Genomic DNA, 27,376 nt, shown 5'->3' with positions numbered 1-27,376 from the left:
TCTTGAACCATTTCCAATAGCTCACCTGTTATTGGAAATGGTTCAAGAGTTCACACACACACACACACACACACAAGGGGGAAGGAGACAGGGATGGAAAAAGGGGATAAGATAGTAATAATAGTAATAGATTTTGGTTTTGTTTTATTATTAATTTCTTTTAATAAAAAAAGAAGGGATTTTTTTTCTTATTTGTTTGTTTGTTTGTTTGTTTGTTTATTTATTTATACTTCTATGCCGCCCAGTCCCAAAGGGACTGCCGCTCAGACACTATACTTTGCCGCCCACACAGAAAAAAAATTAGAGGGAACATTGCTTGGGGGACGCCACTTTTAACTGAAACTATGTTGGATATGGTGCTTCCTATTTTGACAACTTGTTGTCTGTTTGACAGGAACACTGTTATCCAGCTGTGGAGGGATCCTAAGATGCCATACGATTTGAGTTTTAGGAATAGTTTGTTATGAACCACTGAGTCAAAGGCTTTGCAGAAGTCGATATAAATTGCATCTATAGATTTTCCTCGGTCTAGATGAGAGGTCCATATGTTTTTGCAGTGAAGGAGTTGTAGATTGCAGGATAATTGTTTGTTAGAGAGTAGGTTGTTAGTTTATAGGTGGAGGGTAATTGATTGGTTTATGATTGATTCCATGACTTTGCATGTGACGCAGCATAGTGAGATTGGTCTGTAGTTTTCAATGAGACAGGGATTTCCTTTTTGGAAGATGGGGATGACCATTGCTTTCAACCATAGCTTAGGTAGTGAGCTGGTCCTGAAGGATTTTTCAAAGATTATGCTTAGTGGTTCCGCTATGGCTGTAGAGAGATTTTTAATGAAGTATGCATATAAACTGTCAGGTCCGACTGATAGAAAAGGTTTGAGGTTACATAACACTTTTTCAACGCAGTCTTCAGTGAAGTCTATTTGGGTTAGATCATTGTGAGAGTTTGAAGTGCAATTGGTGAATTTGGGAGATGCACCATTGCTGTCATCAAAGACAGAGCCAAATAATGAGTTGAAGAGGTTAGCTTTGGTTGTTTCATCATGGCATTCTTTGTTGTTAGGTCCTTTGAGTGGTGGGATGGATCTAGGGTCCTTGACTTTGTTGTTAACAAAGTTGTAGAAGGCACGGTTTGATTTGGAGTGTAGAAGGTTTTCCTCTTGTTTGCTGTGGTAGTTGAGACATTCTGTTTTTATTTGATGGCATATGCTTTTGTAGCGGCTTTTGAAGTTGGGTACGTGACCTTTTTTGTTTTTCCGCCAGAGTGCTTTTTTTTGTTGTTTATAATTTTCTTATTGAGATTGGTAGGTTATTTTTCCTGCTTGTGGTTCTTATTAGTAGTACATGAAGTGTGATAATAATTTTCATTCAAGCAAGAATGTTTTGTAGAGGTCATCGGTAGTGTTACAGCCAGAGAATAGAGTTTGTCAGTCAAGTGTTGAGAGATCAGCTTCAATGAGTTCATAATTAGCTGTTTTGAAATTGTACTTGGGTGTCGTGTTATTAGGGTGAATCTTAGTGTGGTGTAGATTGAGGCTGAAGTTGATCGTGCTGTGGTCGCTGTTAGAAAATGGTTCTTTTATTTGAAGTCCATATATTATATTTTTGCTGTTGCAGAATATGAGATCCAGACAGTTGTTGAGTCTAGTATTGTTTGTTACTAGTTGGTCAAGTTCCAGACAGGTGACAGCATTATATATGGTGGAATGGATGGGTTCCATACTGCATTCGTTTAGGGTCCAGTCAATGTGGGGGAGGTTGAGGTCACCAAGGAAGATAAGGGGGTATGGGCAGTGGGTTGCTTACATAAGTAATTTGGTTAATTTGTTTACATGGGCAATGTCGTAATCAGGAGCTCTGGAGTAGGAACCGAAGTTTGGTTTTTAGGGATAAATCACAGACAATAGTTTCGGGGAGAGTAAGATCATGTGCAACTTTGATGTTTTTTAGATTCAGTGATTTTTTGTAGAATATAGCTACCCAGCCTCCTCTGCGGGATTCACGATCTGAACAGAAGACAAGGTAGTTTTTTAATGTGATAATGGAATCAGGGTAGGATGCATTTAGCCATGTTTTGCAGGCAAAAATAATATCAAAGATGGAGGTGTCTAGAATGATGAATTCAGACATCTTGTTTACTACACTTCTAGCATTTATTAGTTTGCAATGAGGTTAATGGTCTTGATGAATAGTTGTTTTGTAGGTTCATTTTTGCATACTACTCTGCAGAAACGGGGAGCCACCAAGCCATCACTATATCTACGCTCAGGTCCATTTCTGGTAACTTCTAAAATATCTTCAGGGGTAATTGATGCAAACGTTGGTGGCGGATGATGTTTCGTATTTTAGTTAGATCAGATTCATTGTTTTCTTCAAGACCAAAGAGGATAGCATTCTGATGTTTTTGTTCACGCTCCATTGCATCTTTGCTTAGGTATCAGTGAACCAAATAGCTTCAGCAATAAATCAGTTCTACGCCTGTGCTTCTCGCTGGGTAAGATTTATTAACAGCCATGTTTGGATTCAACTGGAATCATTTCAACTCTGAGTCCTTTAGATAGTCCCATCTCACATCCCCACACTCACAAGTGCAGTCACGAGGGCCAATCCTATGCAGGATTCCTGATTCCTTCCTGTGTTTGTTACTATGGCGTCTGGAGAAAGGAATGTGTGGCGGCATGGCTCTTTCTCTCACTCCCAAACTGTGTCAGGCCCACCTTGGACTTCACATAATGACTTTGGGCCTGGCAGGCGGACTCCCTTCCCACAAAACCTGTCTCCTGGAATGACTGAATAAGTATAGGGGTTAGTACCGTTCCAAACCATCCTACCTTCCCCCTCCGGGACCCTTTTGCTTGTTATTGATAATTCTCATGGAACTGCTTGACTAACCTATCAGCACTGACATCCTAACTCTTTACCCAGATAGCCTCTGACAGAGGGCACCCCATCCAATGAATTAGGTACTGCAAATTTCCCCGGAAAATGCGGGAGTCCAAAAGTTTTTTCACTTCATAGTAGGGTTCCCCCTGAATTACTACAGGGGAAGGGGGTGGCTGTGTGTGTGGCCTTATGTTGGACCCGATCACCGGCTTAAGCAGGGTGGCTCCTCCATAGGATTCTAGGCAGTGCAAGCTGCACTGTGACTGGGTTGATTACTTTCACTATTGGGAAAGGGCCCAGGAGTTTTGGGCCTAGCTTTTTGCTAGGCAGCCTTAACCGACTGTATTTGGTAGACAGGTAATCTTTATCTCCCACTTGAAAAGGGGGTTGGGGAGATAGGTGCTTATCTGCTTGTTTCTTGTAGGCTTGCGCTGCCTCCGTCAGCGCCTTCTTGGTATTCTCCCATCCTCTCTTCAGCTTCTCCATCCACTCCACCAACGTGATAGATGAGGGAGGTTCTGTAGGTAGTTCCAGCATGGGAAAGAAATCTTGACCACTGGTAACCTGAAAAGGGATTAGTCCCATGCTGCTGTGTATAGAATTATTGTACTCTACTTCTGCAAAAGGCAGCAATTCAGCCCAATTGTTCTGCTGGTAACTCACATAACATCTAAGGTACTGTTCCACTAGGGCGTTAGCGCTTTCTGCTGCTCCATTTGTGGAAGGGTGAAATGCAGAACTGAGTCCTGGGGTGGAACCAATGGTGTGGAGGAATTCTCTCCAGAATCTGGCTGTGAATTGGACCCCCCCGATCTGATATGATTCTGCGGGGAACTCCATGCAATCTGTAAATGTGTTTTAAGAATAATTTAGCCAAGTATCTGGCTGTGGGCAGCCCCGAACATGCGATGAAATGGGCTTGTTTGGAGAACAAATAGATGATAATCCAAATAACAGTGTTTACCTTGCTCTCAGGGAGCTCCACTATGAAATCCAGTGCTATTCTTCCCAGGGCCTAGCAATCCAGAGGGTTTTCTGGGCCAAAGCTTTTTGGTGGCACATGTAGCACAACTTTTCACATAATCTTCAACTTCCGCTCTCATTCTGGGCCACCAGAACTGTCTCTGCGCCAGATGCAATGTTTTCAGGAACCCGAAGTGGCCCCCTAGTCTGGAGTCATGACTCCGTTGGAGAATATTTAGTCGCAGGCTGGCAGGCACATACAGCTTGGTTCCCTTCCAAGCCAACCCTTCCCTCAGTGTTAGGATTTCCTTATGATTGTTGAACCATGGTCAGTGGGCAAAGCTGACTTCAATCTGTTTTCCCATTCCCTCTTCCCTGGTAGAACCTGTCTCCTGGTCTGGTCTTGGGTGAGGACAGGTGCAGCTTTCTTCTTACTTTCAGGATGGGGGGAAATACATGGGATGATCGGATGTACTTCTTCCTCTCTCTTGCTATTGTACTGTGGTTTTCATGACAGAGTGTCAGCAACGAGGTTCTTCCCAGCTGGGATATGTTTCAGTGTAAAAATTGAACCGTCTGAAATATTGGACCCATTGTACTTGCTTAGGGGAAAGCCTCCGAGGGGTCTTTAATGCTTCAAGGTTCTTATGGTCAGTCCACACTTCGAAAGGAATGGCTCCGCCTTCCAGAAAATACCTCCATGTCCCCAGTGCTACACGTACAGCAAATTCTTCCTTCTCCCAAATAGCCCACCTCCTCTCAGTGGGGATCAGCTTCTTGGAAAGGTATGCACAAGGCAGCAACTGTCCCCTTCCATTGTCTTGCAATAGCACCGCAGCTATTGCCACATCGCTGGCGTCGGACTGGACCACAAACATCCGCTCGGGGTCAGGATGTTACAGTATGGGCTCATTTGCAAAAAGTCTTTTGAGCCTTTCGAAAGCCTTTTGGCATTCCGTCGTCAACCTGATTGGCTGAGAGGGTCTGGGCTTAGTAGGGGCTGACCCAGTCTTTAGTAACTCGGTTAAGGGCAAGGCAACTTCTGCGAAAGCTGGAATGAAATGCCGGTAGAAATATGCAAATCCTAAGAAACTCTGTAATTGCTTGCGTGTGCGGGGAGCTTGCCAATTAAGCACTGCCTTCACCTTGGTTGGGTCCATCTCTATGCCTTCGCTAGATATGTGGTATCCCAAATAGTCTACTGACGTCTGGTGAAATTCTCACTTGGAAAGTTTCACATAGAGCTTAGCAGACAAAAGCTTCTTCAAGATTTGCCTCACCAACTTGACGTGGTCAGGGAGGTTCTGGCTGTAGATAAGGATGTCATCTAAGTACCCAAGAACCCCTTTGTAGAGGTGGGCGTGTAGAACTTCATTTATGTACTGCATGAACACGGCAGGGGCCCCTTTCAGACCAAATGTCATCACTCGAAATTGGAAACTCCCTAATGGGCAGTTGAAAGCGGTTTTCCACTCATCCCCTTCCTTTATTCTGACGCAGTAATAAGCCTCCCTTAAGTCTAACTTGGTAAAGTATTTCCCCTGGGCTAGATGATTTAGTAAGGGGGATAAGTGTTTTGCACACACACTGCATTAACGTTCCAATAGTCTAAGACTAAGCAAACGCCTCCGTCCTTCTTAAAGAGAATGGGGGCTGCTGTCCTGGAATTTGCGGGCTGGATGAATCCCCTCTTTAAATTGGTTTCTATGTAGTTTCTCAGCTCTCCCAATTCTTTCGGTGACATTGCGTACATCCTAGGTTTGGGGAGAGTTGCCCCTGGTTCAAATTCTATCACACAGTCTGTAGGTCTGTGAGGGGGCAGTTCATTGCAATCTTCCTCACTGAAAACGCTTCCCAAGTCTCTGTATTCCAAGGACACCTTCAGGAGATCTGGAAGTGTACCTTCTTTCATTGCAAGCACTGCTAAGGACCCATCTGGCTCCTCCCGGGGAGGAGGTTTTCCCGTCAGTCTCTAGAAAAGGGTTAGAGCCCAAAGGGATGAAAAGCTTACGACGCCCATCCTCCCACCAAAAATATGGCCCAAACAGTTCTCTGGCCACCCTTTCAGGCTATAGGCAAGCATTTGAAATTCTTCCATAAAATTCTTCACAGGCTTTCCTGCCTGTTTCAAATGGAAAATTCTAGTCTCAGCTTTTACATGTCTTTTTGGCTCATAAGCCCTCTCCTTATGCAATTTAGGAAGCAGTCTGCCGTTTGCAATCAGAGGAGCAAGAGAAGGGGGGCCGAGCAGGTTTTGAAATTCCCCCACAAAGGAATCCCTTTGATATGCATTCAGCTGGCCTCTATCTTGCAATTCACTTAGGGAATCAGCGATGGGGGTGGGAGGGAAGTCTGCATTATTCATTTTTGCCATGTAGAGAGGCAACTTCAGGGGGCCATGGGGATCTTCAGAAACCCATGGGCATCTCAGCCACCCCCACTCAGGAAGATAGATTGTTTCGGGCTTGTTCATTACAGCCCCAAGTCTGTTTCCCCCATCTTTACCTTTGCAAAGTTGAACGCTGTCTGGCTCCAACTGCAGAGAGGGGAGGTGTAGAAAATTCCAAGCCCTTCCACCTTCAGATTCTTGGTTAACTCCCTCTGTTCCATTCTTCGGATTGGGGAGAGTTGGAATTGAAATGTCAGCGAACCAAATACCTTGAGCAATAAATCAATTCCGTGCCTGTGCTTCTCGCTGGGTAAGATTTATTAACAGCCATGTCCAGACTCGACTGGAATCATTCCAACTCTGAGTCCCTTAGATTACATCCAGGTCAAAACCCCATCTCACATCTCAGTGCAGTCATGAGGGCCAATCCTATGCAGGATTCCTGATTCTTTCCTGTGTTTGTTACTATTGCATTTAGAAAAAAGAATGTGTGGTGGCATGTTTCTCTCACTCCCAAACTGTGTCAGGCCCAACTTGGACTTCACATAATGACTTTGGGCCTGACACTAGGATGCGGATATCTGTAGTAGAGTTATTAGGTCTTTGTGGTATGGGTAGTGGTTGAGGTGGTATTGGTGGGGTGTAGACAGGTGGATTTTGATTTGGTGGTTTTGCATTTATCAGTGGTTGAATATTTTTTTTCCATGGATGCCAAACGTGGTTCGATGTTTTCGATGAATGTTTGTTGAGTTTTAGAGGTTGCTTTTAAGGTGTTGATCTCATCAGACAAACTGTTAAGAATATCTAGTTTTGGAGTACAGGCTGAACAAATGTTAAAAAATGAAGAGTTATGTAGAAAGGTGGCTATCTGCTTTGTTGAGGCAGATGTGATGCACTGATTTGAAGAAAGTGTGGCATTTCATCATGATCATTGATAATGTTTTTGCATTTAAAGCAATGGATGTTATGGTTTTCAGGATTTTTGCTTGGAGGGTTTGCCTGGCATGTCTGTCTCTGGGGTTTCTAGCTTTATTGCTTTATGGCTTGGTGGTTGGTGGAAGAGTGAATGGAATATTTATGGCTGGGGAGCAGGAAATGGGATGTTTACCAGATGCTTGAGGATGCTTGAATACTTAGGCTTCCCCTCCGATGAAATAAGAAGGGGGAGGTGATATGTGGTTGAGGATAGGCTTAGTAGACCTGAGGATAAGATGTTGGGAGGAGCCACGTGGAATGTTGATTTGAATTTCTTTGTAATGGTGGCAGTTTTAAAATACAGTCATACCTCGTCTTATGAATCTAATTGGTTCCAGGGGGAGGTTTGTAAGATGAAAGGTTTGTAAGATGAAACATTGTTTCCCATAGGAAACAATGTAAAGTCAATTAATCCGTGCAACCAAAAAAACCCCCCGCAAAAAAAACCGCTGCCGCCCGGCTGTCACCTTTTAAAACAGCCTGGGGGCTTCTCAGCGACCTCCCGAACGCCGAACGCCAAACCTGAACTTCCGGGTTCGGCGTTCGGGAGGCCGCCAAGAAGCCCCCAGGCTGTTTTAAAAGGTGACAGCCGGGCGGCTTCCCAGCAGCTTCCCGAAGCCGAACTTCAAACCCGAACTTCGGCATTCGGAGGCTGCTGGGAAGCCGTGCGGCTGTTTTAAAAGGTCACAGCCGGGCGGCGGGGCTTCCCAGCAGCCTCCGAACGTGGAAGTTCGGGTTTGGCGTTCGGCTTCGGTAGGCTGCTGGGAAGCCGCCCGGTTGTTTTAAAAGGTGACAGCCGGGCTGGGGGGCTTCCCAGCAGCCTCCCGAACCCCGAACTTTTGCCGAACTTCCAGGTTCGGGATTCGGGAGGTTGTGGGGAAGCCCCCCAGCCCGGCTGTCACCTTTTAAAACAGCCGGGCGGCTTCCCAGCAGCTTCCCGAAGCCGAACACCAAACCCGAACTTCCGCGTTCGGCGTTCGAAGGCTGCTGGGAAGCCACGCATCTGTTGTAAAAGGTGACAGCCGGGCTGGGGGGCTTCCCAGCAACCTCCAGAACCCCGAACCCGGAAGTTCGGCAAAAGTTCGGGGTTCGGGAGGCTGCTGGGAAGCCCCTCAGCCCGGCTGTGACCTTTTAAAACAGCCGCGCGGCTTCCCAGCAGCCTCCGAACGGTTCAGAAAAAATTTGCCTCTTCTTACGAACTTTTTTCGTGTTACGAACGCCAAACCCGAACTTCCGGGTTCGGCGTTCGGAGGCTGCTGGGAAGCCCCGCCGCCCGGCTGTCACCTTTTAAAACAGCCGGGGGGCTTCCCAGCAGCCTCCCGAACACCAAACCCGGAAGTTCGGGTTTGGCGTTCGTACCACGAAAAAAGTTCGTAAGAAGAGGCAATTTTTTTCTGAACCCCGGGTTCGTATCTCGAGTTGTTCGTAAGACGAGGGGTTTGTATCTTGAGGTACCACTGTATGGGAGGGGGTCCTGTGAAAATTGACTATTGCATTATTAGTTACTCCTGGCTTAATAAACTTTGCTTGTTGGTTTGTTTGTGATCATGCTGCTTGGGAGGAAATTGATCTTTGGGAAGTGTCTTATCCTCAAGAAATCGCTGTGGATGGTTCAGCTGGGAAACTATCGTTTTTAAAGTCAGTTAATTATAAGGGTGGACTACTGGCACTGTTGTGTTACAGAGTCTTCAGTTTGCTGGCTGGACTCCTAACGCTGGACTTTTAGTGCCTGTCTTTTTAGAGTCTTGCCGCTGCTGTTAAGACTCCTCATCTTGGGCAGTTATGGAGTCCTGCTGTGGTTTTGGGGAGGCTCAGGTGGTTACAGAGTCCTTCCTCTGCTGGCTGGACTCCTGCTGTTGTTATAGTGAACTACAGGGGCTTGGATCTGGTTGCCAGCTAGGTTAGCTGGGATAGGGCGATTTGGAGGCTCAGCTGGGGATCGGGCTTCTGATTGAGCCGTGATCGGATGGACTTAATTAGCTGGGAGCCGCCATTGTCAGAGTGCCAGGATTATTTAGCAGCAGGTCAGGCAATTTTAGCTCTTTATTCCTGAGGGGAAGGTGCCTGGAAGGCTGGGTTTCTGGCTGGGCACAGCAGAATTCCAGCTCTTTATTCCTGGAGGGAAGGTGCCTGAAGGGATGTCTGGGCTTTTGACTGGGTGCAGCAGAATTGGCTAATCAGCTGAGAGCTGCTAAGCAGCAGGGAGCCACTAAGCTGGTGTCTGTACGCGGGGGGTTCAATCAGTGGGGAGCCACTGCTGTGCTGGGAACCTGGAAGGATGAGGGGAGTGAGGGGCGCTGGGGTCCAATCGGTGGGGAGTCGCTACTTCACTGGCTGCTCGGTAGGATGAAGGGACTGGGGTGCGCTGGGGGCTTTGTTCAGTGGGAGAGCAGGGAGATCAATCACTTACTGGCTCCGTAGACAGATTAGCATAGAAACTGTCAGTTTTTGTCCGGTGTGTCTGGATGTTTCTTTGTCCTCATAGCTGGATATTTCTTTGTTTACTTCTGATGGCTCTGGAAATTGTTGATTTGTATGAATTGGCTAGAGTTAGTTGATTTAGTTGTAAAAATTATATAACTCTAACACTGAGATTTAGTGATTTTATCAATCTAGTCTTCCCACAGTGAGGCTATGCGTCTGTCTTCATCGCCAAGTAGAAATATTTTTTCAGCAAATTTTTTAAAAAAAATTTCCCTCCAATCACATTACAGTAAAAATTATAACATCCCCTTGCTTTACAATAAATCAATTTCAGGAAGTTATGTTATATAAGCTAAATACTACCACCTTCACTTTTGACATCTGGATGAAAAATAGCTGCCCTGTTTTTTTAATGCTATACAAATATACTATTAGCTGAAATCACATTTAAGCTGTTCCAAATTTTAGTTTCTCCCATTAAGTAGGCTAAAATGTTTCAACTCTCTCCTAACCGTTTCTATATCAATTTTCATGTATAGTCAATACCCTTTACAGATAATTAGCGCCTATTAAAAAAATACCTCTGAAAAAAACATTTGAAAACATCTTGCGGTAGCATAATCAAAGGGGGGAAAAACAAAACAAATAGTATCACCAAATATTGCCTAATTAATCCAATTACAAACCTAATTACTAATTCCTTTATATAAAAAATTAAAAATAAGAAAGTTAAAAAAATAGAAAAATAGAAAACAAATAGATATAAGACAGAAAATAGAAAATTACACTAAGTAGATAAAGTAACTATGAATGTAGGCACAACAGGATGAAAACAAAAAACAAGAAAAAGAAAGAAAAGGAAAGAAAAAGAAAAGCAGTGCAAGAGAAAAGAAGAGGAAGAGGAGGGAAGAGCAAAAAAAAACCCCTTCCCTCTTCTTCTCATTAACCTCTCCTCCTGTCTCCTTATAGCATTTTACAAAGTTTGCAAATTTTAAAATTGCTTTATAAAAAAGAACACATCCCTTATAACCCACCTGAGTCAACTTTTATAATTAATGCTGCCTACCCAGCTGAATCATTGTGCCCTAGTCTAAATTGTTGCTCCCAGTGAATAAAAAATAAAATTCACCATCTCTAATCCCAAACACGCTTATATCCTTTCAAAAATTATTAATAAGCTCTTCAAAATTTATAATCCACATTGTCTAAAGTTTAAATATGTAAGGTAATTTCTCCATCATTATTCATTAAAAAAATTTAAAGTGAAGGAAGAAAGCTCTCCAATATCCAATCGGGATCAAATTATAAATATAACACTGTAAACTCAGCTAATTTTTATGCCCCAGTCTAACTTTATTGCTGCAAACCCAGGAGAATTCTCATGCCCTTTTCTCTCTAAATTGATCCCAATAGGTAATAGGAAAAGTTTCCCCTTCTTCAATCCATATTTTTAATAGTTTCAAGTCTATAAAGTTGATAACAGCTTTTCATTAGAAAATAGCTTAAGTCAAAAAACAATTCATTTCTTATTTATTTATTTATTATTTATTTATTTATTTATTTATTTATTTATTTATTTATTTATTTATTTATTTATATGCTGCCCCCTCCGTGAACTCGGGGCGGCTAACAACAGTGGTAAAAACAGCATGTGACAATCCAACAATAATCTCAGTAAATTCATTCCATTATTTCAATATTAATTCCGTTTTCAATACTTATTTCATGCTACATATATCTTATGTCTTCCATCTTATAAAAATCTATTATCTGCCCACAAGATTTACACTTAGTTTCTTATATTCATACCATTGCTTATAGTATTTTCACTCCTCTTTTCCATTCACATCCAAATATTTCCATATAATCCTGTGATTCTCATAAACCTTAACAGCCTTCTTCACTAATAAAAATAACAAATAAAAGGAAATAGAAAGAAAAACACCATCCCTCTCTCTATTCATTTCCATTCTTAAGTTAAATAGTTCCAAATTCCAGTATTTCAATATTTATATTTATTTATATATTTTATATCTTAATCTCTAAGTTTAAATTTAAATTTTCCAAATTATTATTATTATTATGTTAAGAAAGAATTTCTATAAGTATAAAAGAAAAGAAAAGGATTGTTTCTAATTTATTTTCTAGCCAAACTTCATTGTACCCAATAACATATAGAACAAAAATATATTTGATTATATTAATTAATTCCCCTTTCCTCAAACCCTATGATCTCCAAAATGAAATGCATTCCCTCTAATATTATATCCCTTTTTAAAAATTTTGTACTTATCACATTTCATATAATCACCATCTTGATGGGGAAAAAAGGAAGAGCAAGCATTTATATAGTAGGATATTAACCATTCAAAACGCTCTTTCACTCATGATGTTAATATCCTCAAATATCAAGATGTTAATTTTTATTATTATTATTTATTATTTATTAGATTTGTATGCCGCCCCTCTCCTCAAGTATCATCAAATCCATATTTGGATCAAGCAAATTTGAAAAAAATCCAAGATTTTTTCTCATAGATGTACCTACTACTAAGTTCGATAACTTAATATATTTAAGCTTTTAAATGTATAATGTCTCTTAACAAATAGCATGTCTGTGGCTCTAAGAATAACACCTTTTCTTTCTCTTCTTTCTTCTTTTCCTAGGATGTTATTATATATATTAAACATACTGTGAGATGTTACTTTAGGCATTTAACATAATGTAGAATGTAAAATGTAAAATAACAAACTCCTGCTTCAGATCTTCTCCGCACAAGTCTCAAAATATGATGTAGTTGTTTGTTTTATTGAAAAGTCCTTAGATAGTAGCTCTACACAGCTTCTCCTTTGCATATTCAAATCTTCCCACTTCCCACAATGCTTGCTTTCCGAATCCAGGATGGTGTTTGCTTCTCGAATCTAAGATGGCGAGACGGCTCCAAAAAACATGTCAACTCGAAAGCAACACATCTTTTCCTCACACTTAGAAGGAAACAATTTTGAAAAAAAAATTAACACCATAGTCAAAATGTATACCAAATTAACTTTAATCCAAACTTCATCTTTTAACAGTTATGAAGCTCTTCAAGCAGAAGGGAGAAAGTTAGGCATTTTTGCTGATCTGTGCTCTCGCTTTATGCCACCATTCACTGCGATCTATTTCTGGCTTTTTCTGGTTCCGATCGTAACAATTTTATAACCGAATCCAATTAGCTTCCTTACCACTCCAGCTCGCCAGCACATCGCTTAAGGTTTCTTAACCTCGCCAATGCTTATTTATTTATTTATTTGATTTGTATGCCGCCCCTCTCCGCAGACTCGGGGCAGCAAACAACAGTAATAAAACAGTATATAACAATAATCCAATTATATTTATCCCTTCCCAAATGTTACCGGTCTTCTTCAATCGCTTGCGTTTGCGTTGTTTCCCGTGGCTAGTGCCGGCTTAGACATGGCGAGACCAGGTCAGTTTGCCTGGCAGGGGTTTGCCGACTCCCTACCAGGCCCTCAATAGCGGTCCCCTACATCACCTCCCCTTCAGGGAGGATCGGGTTCGGTTCAAAGAAACCAAACCCCCGGATGATGGGGATCTGGGGGTACCCACAAGGGAACGAGGGCACCCTGGTGTCACCGCGGCCCTTGACCCCGCCTCTGTCCACCAAGTAGAAATTAATGGTCCGTACCAGAAGTGATGATGATTCCAAAAAAAGGAAAAGCTGGCTGCAACTAAAGGAAGTCTCATTTAGAAAAGAAAGGCAAAGCTAGTGTCTAAGAAGCAGAGGCAGACTTTATTGTCCATTTGAAATAACTGGTTTCTCCACAGTGAACATGTTTCTTGGTTGGCCAGCTCCCAGCCAGAGACTCACCAGATCACTACTTCTTCTACCAGAAGCTTTTTAAAAATTCTTTTATTTATTGTATTTAATACATTTAAAAAAACATATATTTACAGATCATTTCCCTTTTTTTAGTACAGTTGTAATTTGTCTTTGCTTCATTAAAGATGAACAAAAAAGAAAAAAAATGATAAACTTACTTTGTTACAAAACAGAAAGGTGTCATCTCAAAAAAATTATAAACACATACATATAATCTTGATGAACCAATTGAAATAAAAGTGAAAGATCAGTTTTTTAACCTTAATGTTATCTTTTAAATTTTATATTAACACGTTATTTCTCCAATCTTTCAATACTCCTGCGATCTGATAATAATTAACATTCCGTCTGGTATCTTTTTTGAACCCATTTGTACCATTTCCCCCATGTTTTGGAAGTTTCATTTTCTTTTGTTCCTTTAATATCCCTTGTCATCATGTCCAGTTCTGCACATCTATATATTTTTTTGATAATTTGACCTTCTGAAGGTAAATTTTTATTTTTCCAGGTCTGAGCATAAACTATACTAGTTGCGGTGATTATGTGTGTCACTAGGTATAATGTTTGTCTGGGATAGTTTTTATTCCAGATTCCAAGTAAGAAATCTTCGGGGATGAATTCTATTTCTGTCTCAGTAATTTCTGTCAACCACCTGTGTATGGTCTTCCATAACTCTTTAACTCTAGGACAGATCCACCATGTATGGTAAAAAGAACCTATCTCCTTATTACACTTCCAGCATGCTGGTGCAAATCTTGGAAATATTTTAGCAATTCTTGATGGGGAAAGGTACCATCTATAAAATAATTTGTAAACAATTCTCCTTGTAAGCAACAGACAGTATTATTCTGCTAGTTATATTCCACGTTTTCTCCCATTCTATTAAATGAATATTGCGACCTACATTTTTGGCCCATGCAAGCATGGGTCCTTTCACTATTTCCTCAAGGTAATCATTTTGCATAAGATAATTATATATCTTTATTATGTTTTTTTTGTCCGGTCCTAAAAAAATTGTCTAATGGGTTAACAGATTTATCTATGCCTGCCCCTTTTATATCCTTATTAAATCTGGATCTGATTTGGTTGTATGTCCATCAGTCCATTTTATTTTGTTGCAGTTCTAATTCTTCTCTTGATTTTAAACGTCCATCAGGGTGGAGTATATCTTTGTAGGTCAGAGATTTTGTCGAGTCAATTAAATTTGGATAGATTATAGCCTCCATTGTTGAGGGCCAGAGAGGGATTTTAGCATAGTACTTCTTTTTGATTTCTTGCCATGTTCTTAATAGGGATTTCCTTATTAAATGCTTGTTGAAAGTGTTTTGTATTTTATTTTCGTCCTTTCACAAGTGGGCATGCCATCCCATTTGCAGGTTGTGCCTTTCTAATATTAGTGTTCTTTTATTTTATTTGATTCAATCTTTAATAATATTAAGGAGGAGGCTACATAATAACGCTTGAAATCGTTCGTCATCTTGCATGTTTACTAACTTTATTCTTGGTTTATTTTTTTTCCATATGAATTTTGTGATAATTTTATTGAGTTCCCTAAAACTTTTTGGATCTAAACATATTGGGGCCATTTGAAATAAGTACAGTACCTCGTCTTACAAACTTAATTCATTCCGTGAAGAGATTCGTAAGTAGAAAAGTTCGTAAGATGAAACAATGTTTCCCTTAGGAATCAACGTAAAAGCAAATAATACATGCAAGCCCATCCAAAAACTCACCCATTTTGCCTTATTACCTCCAGCATTCTGATCCTTGTTTGGGGGTGGGTGGAGGCAGTGGGGGGGGACAGCGGAGGCTCCCCAGAGGGAGCCTCATAGGTGGATTGACATGGGCGGGAAGCTGGGGCTTCTACCCTCCTTCAAAGTTTTCAGGGCGGCGGCAGGCAAAGGGGAATCCGGGGAGTCCCTTCAAGGCGCCCAAAGCAGCGGGCTTTAATTCCTCCTACCATAGTTCCCTCTAAGCTGAGCAGTGAGCAATCGCTCACTTAAAAATCATCATCAACTCAGAGTTTTCAAAACCTGCCCAGAAGCCGAGAGGGAAAGAGTGAGAGGGAAGGAGAGAGAGAGGAAGAGAGAGAAACAGATAGAAAAAAGAGAGGAAGGAAAAGAAAAAGAAAAAGAATGGGAATAAGGAAGAGAGAAAGAAAATCAAAATCTAGTTTGAAACTAGCTCAACTATTTAAGTGGCATTTTGATATTGATAGAGTTGCCCTATTATGAGCTCACTGTTATAGACACTCAATACAGTATTTTATTTTGAAATTCTCTGAGGCAAAACAGGGTGGGTTTTTTATTTGTTTGTTTGTTTGTTTATTTATTTATTATTCCTGTGCCGCCCAGTCCCGAAGGGACTGCCGCTCAGACACTATACTTTTCCGCCCACCCCCCAAAAAAATTAGAGGGAACACTGCCTCCTACCTTCCATCCCCGTGGACCCTTCTGGACGCCTCCCTGCCAACAGCCGAGGAAGAAGAAGAGAGCAGAAGGACCCCCGTCAGGAACTATAAGGATGCCCATGGGACTGGGTGGGGAGAGCCGGGAAGAGGAAGAGGAGCGTGCAAGGCAGGGTTTATTCCCAGCCTTGGTCCCGAAAGCCAGACCGCGAAGCGAACATCAGAGTCACCGCGGTCTTTTGGGGAGCGCTCCATCATGGAGGTCTCCAAGTTTTGGCTACTGAAGGCTTCGGCACACAAAAGCTGAGGATGGGTGCTCCCTTCTGGGGAGATGGACTTGGACTGAACGACCCTCCCTTGGAGTTTTTGCCGGTCCATGGTGAGAAACCAGGGCTACGCCCCCGTGCTCTGGCTTCCCAAGACCACAGTCTGAAATCCCTTCTGCCTTGGTGGGTTTTTTGCCTGTTGCCATGAGATTCCTTCGGCGGCAAGCAAGGCTCAATGTCCTGACTCCTGAGGAGCTCGTTCGCCCGTCTTCCCAGTCGTGAAATCACCTTGCAAGGAAAGGAGGCAACAACGTCCCTGGCATTTCTCTGATTCTCTCGGAGATATGTGTTTTGACATGCTTTTGAGATTGAAGGCAGGTTGGGGGTTTCTGCATTGGGAAGGTGGGAAAAAATGTGAAGGTTTGCCTTGAAGGGACTCCCCCAGAGGAAGTGGGTGCCAGGCACAGAGTAAGAGCCAGGGAGCCTTGTCTGAGGCTGAAGCGTTGGTCCTTGCTACAGCCAGGATTCCCCACCTCCAGGCTGCTGCCGCAAGCAAATGGGAAATCCCAGGCACTTCTGCCAGCAATAGTCGGCGTTGGCAGTCCGGAGGTGGGGCAGCAGTCACAAGGAAAGGAAATCCCTGCAGCAGTAATGGAACACACGCGCAGTAAGAGAGCACAGGCACCCAGGCTCAGGTTCATAAGGTAAAAATGGTTCTTAAGACGAGGCAAACAAATCTTAAACCCCAGGTTTGTATCACAAAACGTTCGTATGAAGAGGTGTTCGTAAGACGAGGTATCACTGTATAGATATTTTGGGAGGATATTCATTTTTATTTTGGCAATTCTTCCTAAGAAAGATAATTGTAGATTCCCCCATTTTTCTAAACTTTTATTTGTTTCTCGGACCAATTTGTTGTAATTTTCTTTTTTAATGGATGACACTTTGTTTGTCATATTTAATCCCAAATATTCTATCTTTTTTGTTGTTTGCAAGTTCATAATTTTTACCAGTTCTTTTTCATTTTGGGGGGGTCATATTTTTACTCATAATTTTAGTTTTTTGTTTATTAATTTTTAATCCAGAAAACTCCCTGAATTTTTCTATTTTCCAAAGTAGTTTTGCACCTGATTCTAGTGGGTCTTCACAAAAATAAATCATGTCATCTGCATATGCCTGGGTTTTATATTCTTGATCTTTAATTTTAATACCTTTAACTCCTATATTGGATTTGTACTGTTTTTATGGTTGTGAGCCGCCCCGAGTCTTCGGAGAGGGGCAGCATACAAATCTAAATAATAATAATAATAATAATAATAATAATAATAATAATAATAATAATAATAATAAGCTGGCAGGAATAGGCAACACCCTAGATCAGTGATGGCAAACCTTTTTTTCCTTGGGTGCCAAAACAGCATTGGCACATGCTATTGTGCATGCAAGAGTGTCCACACCCATAATTTAATGCCTGAGGAGGGCAAAAACAGCTTCCCCCACTCCTAAATGCCCTCTGTAGGCCGGAAATGACCTGTTTCTCAACTTTTGGTGGGCCCAGTAGGTTTGTATTTTGCATTCCTCAGGCTCCAAAGGCTTCTGTGGAGCCGGGGAAGAAAAAAATACCCTCTCCATCCCCCAGAAACTTTCAAGATGCCAAAAATACCATCCCAGAGCCTCTGTGTGAGCCAAAAATCAGCTGGCCAGCAATGGCTCACGTGCCAGCAGATATAGCTCCATGTGCCAACTGTGGCACCTGTACCACAGGTACACCATCACTGCCCTAGAAGATAGACTCAAGATCCAAAGGGATCTTGACATAGTTGAATATATTTTGACATATTTTGAATAACAAAATAAAATTCAGTGTAGAAAAAAGTAAAGTCTTACACTTAGGCAAAAAACCCCAATACATCTAGTTTAGGGAAAATCAGGCTTAATACTAACTGTGAAAGGGATCTTGGAGTCTTAGTGGACAACGAATTAAATATGAGCCAATATTGTGTGGCAGCAGCCCAAAAAAGCCAGTGCAATCCTAAATTGCATTAACAAATTCAGATCTTAGTAAGACCACACTTAGGATACTACATCCTGTTTTGGTTACCACATTATAAAAAATATGTTGAAAGACTAGAAAGAGTGGAGAAAAGAGCAGCCAAGACTATTAGGAGACTGGAGGCTAAAACAGAATGGTTGCAATTATGCTGCATGGTTAATCTAGTGAAGAGAAGGATGAGGGGAGCAAGATAGCAGTGTTCCAATATTTGAGGGGCTGCTACAGAGAGGAAGAAGTCAAGCTTCACATGGCATCTGAATGTCAGATAAGGAATAATGGATGGAAACTGATCAAGGAGAGAGTCCGCCTAGTGTTCTGCCAGGCTCTATGGTGTGAGTCTCCCGAAAATTCAAGGGTAAAAATTCCAGACACACACACACACTTGAAAGTTCAAACACAATGTTCTTTATCACAAAATTCAAAAGAAACAAAGCACCCTTTTTGTATTGCAAAGAGCACTCGTTCCAAAACAACCTTGTAGGCTGTACAATCCCCTTAATCAGTCCTTAAGTACTTAGCCAGCAACTGTGAAGAAACGTCATAGCCCTCCTTCTTCCATGAAGTGTGACACACACACTTTGCTCTGCTTTGGTTTCAAAGTCATGAAAAATCAACAAACAAAGTCCGGAAGCAGCAAGGCACGGTCCTGAAGAAACAACGATCAGATAATCTTCCACAACGGCCAAGCCAGCACGCTGCTGTTTATATCAGCAGCTCTAATTACTGGAGCCCCACCCAAACACAGGTGGCCTCTCTTATCTCCTGTAATATTTCTTCAATTGGTCTCTTCTATGTATAATTCTGCGCATGCATGGGTCTAACACGTCCTCATCCGAATCGACCAAAGATAATGGAGATTGGTTTCCTGGGCTGTGTGCCAAGCCCCCCTTTTCCAAGTCACCCTCACCTTCTTCTTTGTCCGAGGAAACTGCACTACCTGACTCTGTTGGCAGTAAAACAGGCCTATGACATGTTGATGTTTCCCCTGCATCCATCTCACATTCCTTGGGGCAGGAGCTGGGCCAGAGCCAACCACAACATCTAGAAATAAGGGAAAATTTTCTGACAGTGAGAATGATCAACCAGTGGAACAGCTTGCTTTCAGAAGTGGGAGCTTCATCACTAGAAACTTTCAAGAAGAGAATGGACTGTCATATTTTTAGAAATATTATAGGGCTTTCTACTTGGGCAGAGGTTGGATTAGATTACCTACAAGGTACCTTCCAGCTCTGTTATTCTGTTAAATCTAGTACATGTTTTCACAGCCTTGCCTTTATGAAAATAACTAAAAGGTTAAATTAATGAATTCCATATATAATTTGGAAAAGATCTACATATATCCATAATTACATGTTCAATTTCTTTTAAGGAACTATTTCTTGATAAATGAGGTGAACAAAACATGCTGTGCTGTCTTTAATTTTGTGTGTTTTATGCACGAGATTAGTTGAGGGTATTCCAAACTTCAAAATTTGTTTCAATTTTATATTGATTGTGCAGTAAGGCTAGGCATATATTTTTCTACAAGGTAGGCTTTTAAAAGGCATATTGACATGATGTGTGCTATATTCTCATTACTTTTTCTAACCTCAAAATATCCAAGCTAAATCAATAGCCCAAGTAAGGGAGCCTTCTTAGCCAAATTATTATTGAATAATGAATATCAATTTTCAAAAATCAATGTTAGTTTCAATAATTATTAAACATTGCTGAAGCACTGGTATAGCATCTTTATTTCTATGCACCCACTTTGAAGGGCAAAACATGTTGGTGCAATTCTGGCATATCCAGTCATAATCTTGAATTATGGACCAAAAATAATTTCCAGTGATAGGGTTGAATTGGCATTTGAATCATTGATAACTTCAAAACTATTATTTTCACATAATAGGAGCATTATTGTTTCTGAGATAAGCATGAAATAGTTTGCAGTTTTTATTCCTGCTTTCTCCATTTTTATATTAGGCCAGGAAGATTCTGGATGTGTTTCATGATTTAAAGATACACTTTACACTTCTTAGAGGACTTCTTGAATCACAGCAACCAGTATCAAGATGTCAAGTTGTTAATGTTGCTGTAGAAGTATTTCTCAAATGTGGAAACCTTGATGGAGCATTATGGGTATTGAAAGGTAAATTTAAATTAACAAAATTGCATTTATTGATCAAGTGTATGCTGGATCCAATTCAAGGTGATGATTTTCATTTTTAAGGCCCCCATAGCATGAGACCAAGTTGTTTGAAGGACTGCTTCACCACGATTCCATCTCTTCATCAGATCCAGCAAAAAAGGCATAATTTGTCTTTCAGGGAGCCACATTTAACAAGTCTGAAAAAATGGGCCTTCTCTACCATGATACCACCTTATGGAATATTTTCCCCCTCCATCCCTCCTTATTTTCCAGAAGTCCTTCAAAATCTGGCTTTGTCTGAGATTTTTTCTTTTTTAAAATATGCAATTCCATCCTCAATTAAATAGTATGTCATCCAGGTACAAATATCCTTGTAAAATGATAATCAAGATTTATAACAAAATTCATTACACTACCATTAATCTTAATGTTATTAAAATTTAATTTTTAAATGTTTAAAATTTAATGTTATTAAAATATTTGAAAAGACTCTCCAAGTCCTCAGAGAGGGACGGCATATAAATCCAATAAAGAAACAAACAAACAAACAAATAAATAAATTTTATAATATTAACATGATAATATTAAACATAATAATATTTGCTTCTCTCTTAATATATCTTCTTCATTTCACTAATCTTTTTCTTTTGTTTCCCTGTTTCTAACTTCCATTTTTGTTATCTAGCCATTGATAAAATAAGTCCCATGTCATACAGTGTGTGTGGGGGTAGTATTTAGTCAGACATCCATTGTGCATGTTCTCCCACTTAAAAGGCCTGTAATTGACATCATAGGTAGACCTCATGAGAGACAACATGAGAAAATACATCCAGAAAATCACATTGTCTGATTTATAATCAATTTATTTGCAAACTATGGTGGAAAATAAGTATTTGGTCAATAACAAAAGTTCATCTCAATACTTTGTTATATATTATTATTATTATTATTATTTATTAGACTTGTATGCTGCCCCTCTCCGAGGATCCTTTGTTGGCAATGACAGAGGTCAAACATTTTCTGTAAGTCCTCATAAGGTTGGCACACACTGTTGCTGGTATGTTGACCCATTCCTCCATGCAGATCTCCTCTAGAGCAATGATGTTTTGGGGCTGTCGCTGGGCAACACAGACTTTCAACTCCCTCCAAAGGTTTTCTATAGGGTTGAGATCTGGAGACTGGCTATGTCACTCCAGGACCTTGAAATGCTTCTTACAAAGCCACTCCTTTGTTGCCCTGGCAGTGTGCTTGGGATCATTGTCATGCATAAAGATCCAGCCACGTTTCATCTTTAATACTCTTGCTGATGGAAGGAGGTTTGCACTCAAAATCTCATGATACACGGCCCCATTTATTCTTTCATGTCAGATTAGTCGTCCTGGTCCCTTTGTAGAGAAACAGCCCCAAAGCATGATGTTGCCACCCCCATGCTTCACAGTAGGTATGGTGTTATTTGAGTGCAACTCAGCATTCTTTCTCATCTAAACATGACGAGTTGTGTTTCTACTAAACAGTTCTCCTTTGGTTTCATCTGACCATATGACATTCTACCAATACTCTTCTGGATCATCCAGATGCTCTCTAACAAACTTCAGACAGGCCCAGACATGTACTGTCTTAAGCAAGGGGACTTTTATAGTGATAACAAGTTCAAACAGGTGCCATTACTACAGGTAATGAGTGGAGGTCAGAGGAGCCTCTTAAAGAAGAAATTACTGGTCAGTGTAGGTGCTTATTTGTAGGTGACCAAATACTTATTTTCCACCATAATTTGCAAATAAATTTATTAAAAATCAGACAATGAGATTTTCTGGATTTGTTTTCTCATGTTGTCTCTCATAGTTGAGGTCTATCTATGATGTCAATTACAGGTCTCTCTCATCTTTTTAAGTGAGAGAACTTGCACAATTAGTGCCTGACTAAATACTTTTTCTCCCCACTGTATAATATTCAGTTTGTTCTTTCTCCTTAATTACTAGCATTAGTCTTTTCATTTCTGCACATTCTATTGTTTTCCTGATCACATTCTCATCTGTGGGAATCTCTTCACTTTTCTGATTTTGTGCAAATTCAATTCTAGTTGCAGTTAATATATGGATAATTAAATATGCATTCCCCTTACTATATTTTTCAGATAAAATCCCCAACAAGACTATTTCTGGCTTTAAATCAGTATGCTGCTTTATCATATTTTTCAGCCATGTATGTATTTTTGTCTTTTTTTTTGCTTTTGATCATGTGATACATATGATAATATGACCCAGGTATCTGGTGGGCCATCCAGCATTTAGGCGACTTATCTTTAAACATCTGTGGCAACCTTGCTGGCGCAAAATGCCATCTATAAAACATCATGCATATTTTCTTTCTATGTAGTTGACATTGTTAATTTATAAATCCTATCCCATACTTTCTGCCATTTATCTATTGTATAACCAGAATTTCTTGCCCATATTATAATTGTATCCTTCACTTATTTTTCTTCCTATTTATTTATTTTTTAGATTTGTATGCCGTCCTTCTCCAAGGACTCGGGGCGGCTCACAGCATATAATATAAAAATATAGTACAACGGCAAATCTAATTAAATTTAAAATTACAATCTAAAAAAATAGTATTTAAAAACAATCATACCAGTTCAATCCTACAACATATATCTCATTTCGTTAGCCAGGGGGCTGAGACCTAATTGCCCCAAGCCTGGTGGCATAGGTGAGTCTTAAGACTCTTACGAAAGGCAAGGAGGGTGGGGGCAGTGCGAATCTCCAGGGGGAGCGGATTCCAGAGGGCTGGGCCCCCCACAGAGAAGGCTCTTCCCCTAAGCCCCACCAAGCGATATTGTCTGGCTGATGGGACCTGGAGAAGGCCAACTCTGTGGGACCTAATCAGTCGTTGGAACTCATACGGCAGAAGGCAATCCCACAAGTAATCTGGCCTGATGCCATGTAGGGATTTATAGGTCATTAACAACACTTTGAATTGTGTCCGGAAACCAATTGGCAACCAATGCAGTCCGTGGAGAAATATGGGCATGCCTAGGGAGGCCCATGACCGCTCTCGCAGCTGCATTTTGCACGATTTGAAGTTTCCGAACACTCTTCAGAGGTAGCCCCATGTAGAGAGCATTGCAGTAGTCGAACCTCCAGGTGATAAGGGCATGAGCAACTGTGAGTAGAGACTCCCTGTCCAAATAGGGATGCAACTGGTGCACCAGGCGAACCTGGGCATACGCCCCCCTCGCCACAGCCGAAAGATGATGGTCCAAAGTTAGATGTAAATCGAGGAGGACGCCCAAGTTATGTACCCTCTCTGAGGGGATCAGAATTTCCCTCCTTCCCAGAGTAATGCATGGACAGATGGACATGTTCTTGAGAGGCAGAACCCACAACCACTCCGTCTCCAGACACCGACACACGACTTCCACTGCTTCATTGAGTGGACACAGGGTGGAAATGTATAGCTGAGTATCATCAGCATACTGATGGCAACTCACCCTGTGCCCTCAGATGATTTCACCCAGCAGTTTCCTGTAGATGTTAAACAGCAGGGGCGAGAGGACCGACCACTGAGGAACCCCACAAGGGAGGGACCTAGGAGTTGACCTCTGACCACCTGCTAACACTGACTGCAGCCAACAAGAGAGGTAGGAGGAGAACCACCATAAAACGATGCCTCCCATTCCCAGCCCCTCTAGTCGGCGCAGAAGTATACCATGGTCGATGGTATTGAAAGCCTCTGAGAGGTCAAGGAGCACCAGGATAGAGGATAAACCCCTATCCCGGGCCCGCCAGAGATCATCCATCAGCGTGACCAAAGCAGTTTTCATGCTGTAGCCGGGACTGAAACCTGACTGTTGAGGGCCCAGATATTTAATACCTAATAAGTAGCTGTACATTTTCATTATCAATTTTTCTTCATTCCCTGTTAATATCTTGTAATATCTTGTCTAATTATGTTAGTTCATTATAAAAACTATATAGTTTAACATCTTTCCCATATCTAGAATTTATCTGCATTTGTGAGTACTATGCCACATCAATCCTTTGATTCCTCAATTTTTGTTTAGTTTTGAGTGCCCCTTTTCATTCAGAATATCTTTGACTAACAATATTCTCCATGTTAATATTTATTTGTTTGTTTGTTTGTTTGTTTGTTTGTTTATTTATTTGTTTATTAGATTTATATTGTATTTATTAGATTAGACTTTGGTGAATCAATGCTTTCATTTTTGAAAGCCAAACTGGTATTTAAAAGTAACCATGTATTTTATTTTTCCCATACCACACGAAGGCATACCAGCCCAATTGCAAAGTACAATTCATTCTTTCACCCTTGTCAGTACCACAGCTTGATAATACGCAGCTTGATAATACAATTCTCAATTCGGTAGCCCAAAATCTCCTCTGTTTTCCTGCAGCTTTTAAAAGCTTATTCTGACTTTTTAAAAAGCTTATTCTTACTTATCTTTGAGGAAGTATTCTTTTGCATTGAGGAGACTTTCTTGCTGATTGAATCTCACATATAAGATGAAGGTCTTGGCATATTCGGGTTTCTTCCCGTGTAGGATTGAGATATTTCTGGCGACCTTTCGATGAGGTCCCACTCATCATCTTCAGACTGGTGTTACCCCACTGACTCACCAGGAAGTTTCAACTCAGCTTGCAGCTGCTGAGCCATCACACCACACCCACCCATCAGTATTTATAGAGGAAAGGCAGCTCAGGTCTCTCTGTGTTTGCCCTAGAAGAAGGACAGAAGCACCAACCTGAAGAGGACAAGTGGGATCTCGTCGAAACGTCGCCAGAAATATTTCAATCCTACACAGGAAGAAACCTGAATATGCCAAGACCTTCATACCTGTAGCCGTGAAAATCTATGAAAATATATATATATATTTGCTGAGGCTCCCCTCCATCGGAAACCCCACCTCCAGACTTCCGTGTTTTTACGATGCTGCAGGGGAATCCCAGCAGCGCAAAAACAGGCGCTTCGCTGGGAACGGAAGTCCAGAGGTGGGGTTTCCCAGCGAGGGGAGCATCAGCATAATCGCAGCATCATAAAAACACAGAAGTCCGGAGGTGGGGTTTCGAGGACTTCTGTGTTTTTGCGATGCTGCAATTTCACGGAGGCTCCCCTCGCTGGGAAAACCCACCTCCGGACATCCGTTGCCAGCGAAGCACCCATTTTTGTGCTGCTGGGATTCCCCTGCTGGGATTCCCCTGCTGGGATTCCCCTGCAGCATCACAAAAACACGGAAGTGCGGAGGTGGGGTTTCCCATGGAGGGGAACCTCAGGGGAATCCCAGCAGCACAAAAACGGGCGTTTGGCTGGCAAAAGGGGTGAGTTTGGGCTTGCATGCATTAATTGCTTTTCCATTGATTCCTATGGGAAACATTGTTTCATCTTACAAATTTTTCACCTTACAAACCTCATCCCAGAACCAATTAAGTTCGTAAGACGAGGTATATATATATATATGTATGTATGTATGTATGTATGTATGTATGTATGTATACATATACATATACATACATATACATACATAAACATACATACATACATACATATATATATATATATATATATATATGACGGTCTTGGCATATTCGTGGGTTTCTTCCCATGTAGGATTCAGAGATTTCTGGTGATGTTTTGACGAGGTCCCACTCATCATCTTCAGGCTGGTGCTTCTGTCTCAGAATCCTACATGTGAAGAAACCCGAATATGCCAAGACTGTCATATCTGTACCCGTGAAAATCTACGAAAACACACACACACACACACACATATATATATACACACACACACATACACATATATATCCAAATTTATTGTTTTTATATTTTTGTTGCTATACACCGCCCAAAGTAATTTCTTGTGTAATAGGTGGCCATATAAACGTGATAAATAAACAAAAAACCTGCATTTTTATAGTGATTTTCTAGCTATAATTATAAAACTGAAAATCACTCACACATTTGTCATGAAATTTCCAGAACCATAAAGCCTACAAATTATGTTCTTCTTGACTTCTAGGTGCTCACTAAGAAAAGGTTTTTCAAAATGACTATTGGAGCATGAGTATTCCTTATATTATTAACACACTCTAATGCTAATGAGTTCTACCCCTCCCCCACAGCCTGAAAATAAATCTGATCCAAATGCAAAACACAAGCAGGGGAATTTCAGTTTTGCTTTTCCTTTCACAACAGCAAGCAGCTTTACTACAAAACAGTTGAGCTAAGCCAGTGTTTCCCAACCGGTGTGCCGCGGCACACTGGTGTGCCGCGAGACACCATCAGGTGTGCCGTGAAGAAAAAAGCTCAGCTTCTGGTCTCGCAACTTTTTGCGAAGATCAAAAAGTTGTGAGACCGGAACCTGAGCTTCATTATTTGTGCCTTCCAAGTTTTCCGGCAGCTGCAGCGCCCCGCCCGGCTGGAGCTTTCCTGGCGACGGCAGCAGGTGAGCTTTGGGGCCTGGTGGGAGGGCGGCGGTTGCGGGAGGGCGGCGCGCAGCGGGAGAGTGATGGCGGCGGCAGCGGGCAGTAGCCGTGTGGCGGCGCCAGGGTGGTCAGCTGTGAGGCGGAGCTCCGGAACGGAGGCTCCGACCGGCGGCGGCTGGACATGTTGCTGTAGCCGTTCCTTAGGGAAAATGCTTGCGCGCTAATTCCACGGGAATGGGCGGCGGGGAACGCTGAAGAAGAAGGCGCAAAAGGGGACGGCGGACGGGACGGTGCAGGTGTGAGGAAGATTCCCCGCCCTGCAAGAGGGACAGTGCGATGCTGTGGAAGCAGCAGACCAACTCGCCGGTCGGTTGCTCCAATCCTTTTCTCCCTACGGCGGAGAGAGAAAAGGTCTCCGGGGGAGAAGGTGGTGAGGAGCGGGGTCCAGACCCCACTCTTCTTCCCCCTTCCCCCTTGTCCAGCAGACTGGGCAAATGGGGGTGCTGTACCGCGGCGGACTGCAGAAGGGGCTCATCCCCCCCCACCCCCAATTGCTTGC

General features: G+C 41.7%; 1 protein-coding gene across 3 annotated transcripts in view; it reads left to right on the top strand.

Annotated features, from left to right (window-relative positions):
• Nucleotides 1-27,376, top strand: part of TOPAZ1 (testis and ovary specific TOPAZ 1) — a 243,358-nt gene that overhangs the window by 197,737 nt on the left and 18,245 nt on the right. For all 3 annotated transcript variants that reach the window (XM_070767234.1, XM_070767235.1, XM_070767233.1), the window contains one exon: nucleotides 20,209-20,374. In XM_070767234.1, coding sequence (XP_070623335.1) covers nucleotides 20,209-20,374 — 166 coding nt within the window. The remainder of the gene's footprint in view (nucleotides 1-20,208; nucleotides 20,375-27,376) is intronic.

This window comes from Erythrolamprus reginae, chromosome Z (genome assembly GCF_031021105.1).
Source record: "Erythrolamprus reginae isolate rEryReg1 chromosome Z, rEryReg1.hap1, whole genome shotgun sequence".
NCBI classification, from domain to species: Eukaryota; Metazoa; Chordata; class Lepidosauria; order Squamata; family Dipsadidae; genus Erythrolamprus; species Erythrolamprus reginae.
This window is presented reverse-complemented; position numbering and strand designations above follow the sequence as displayed.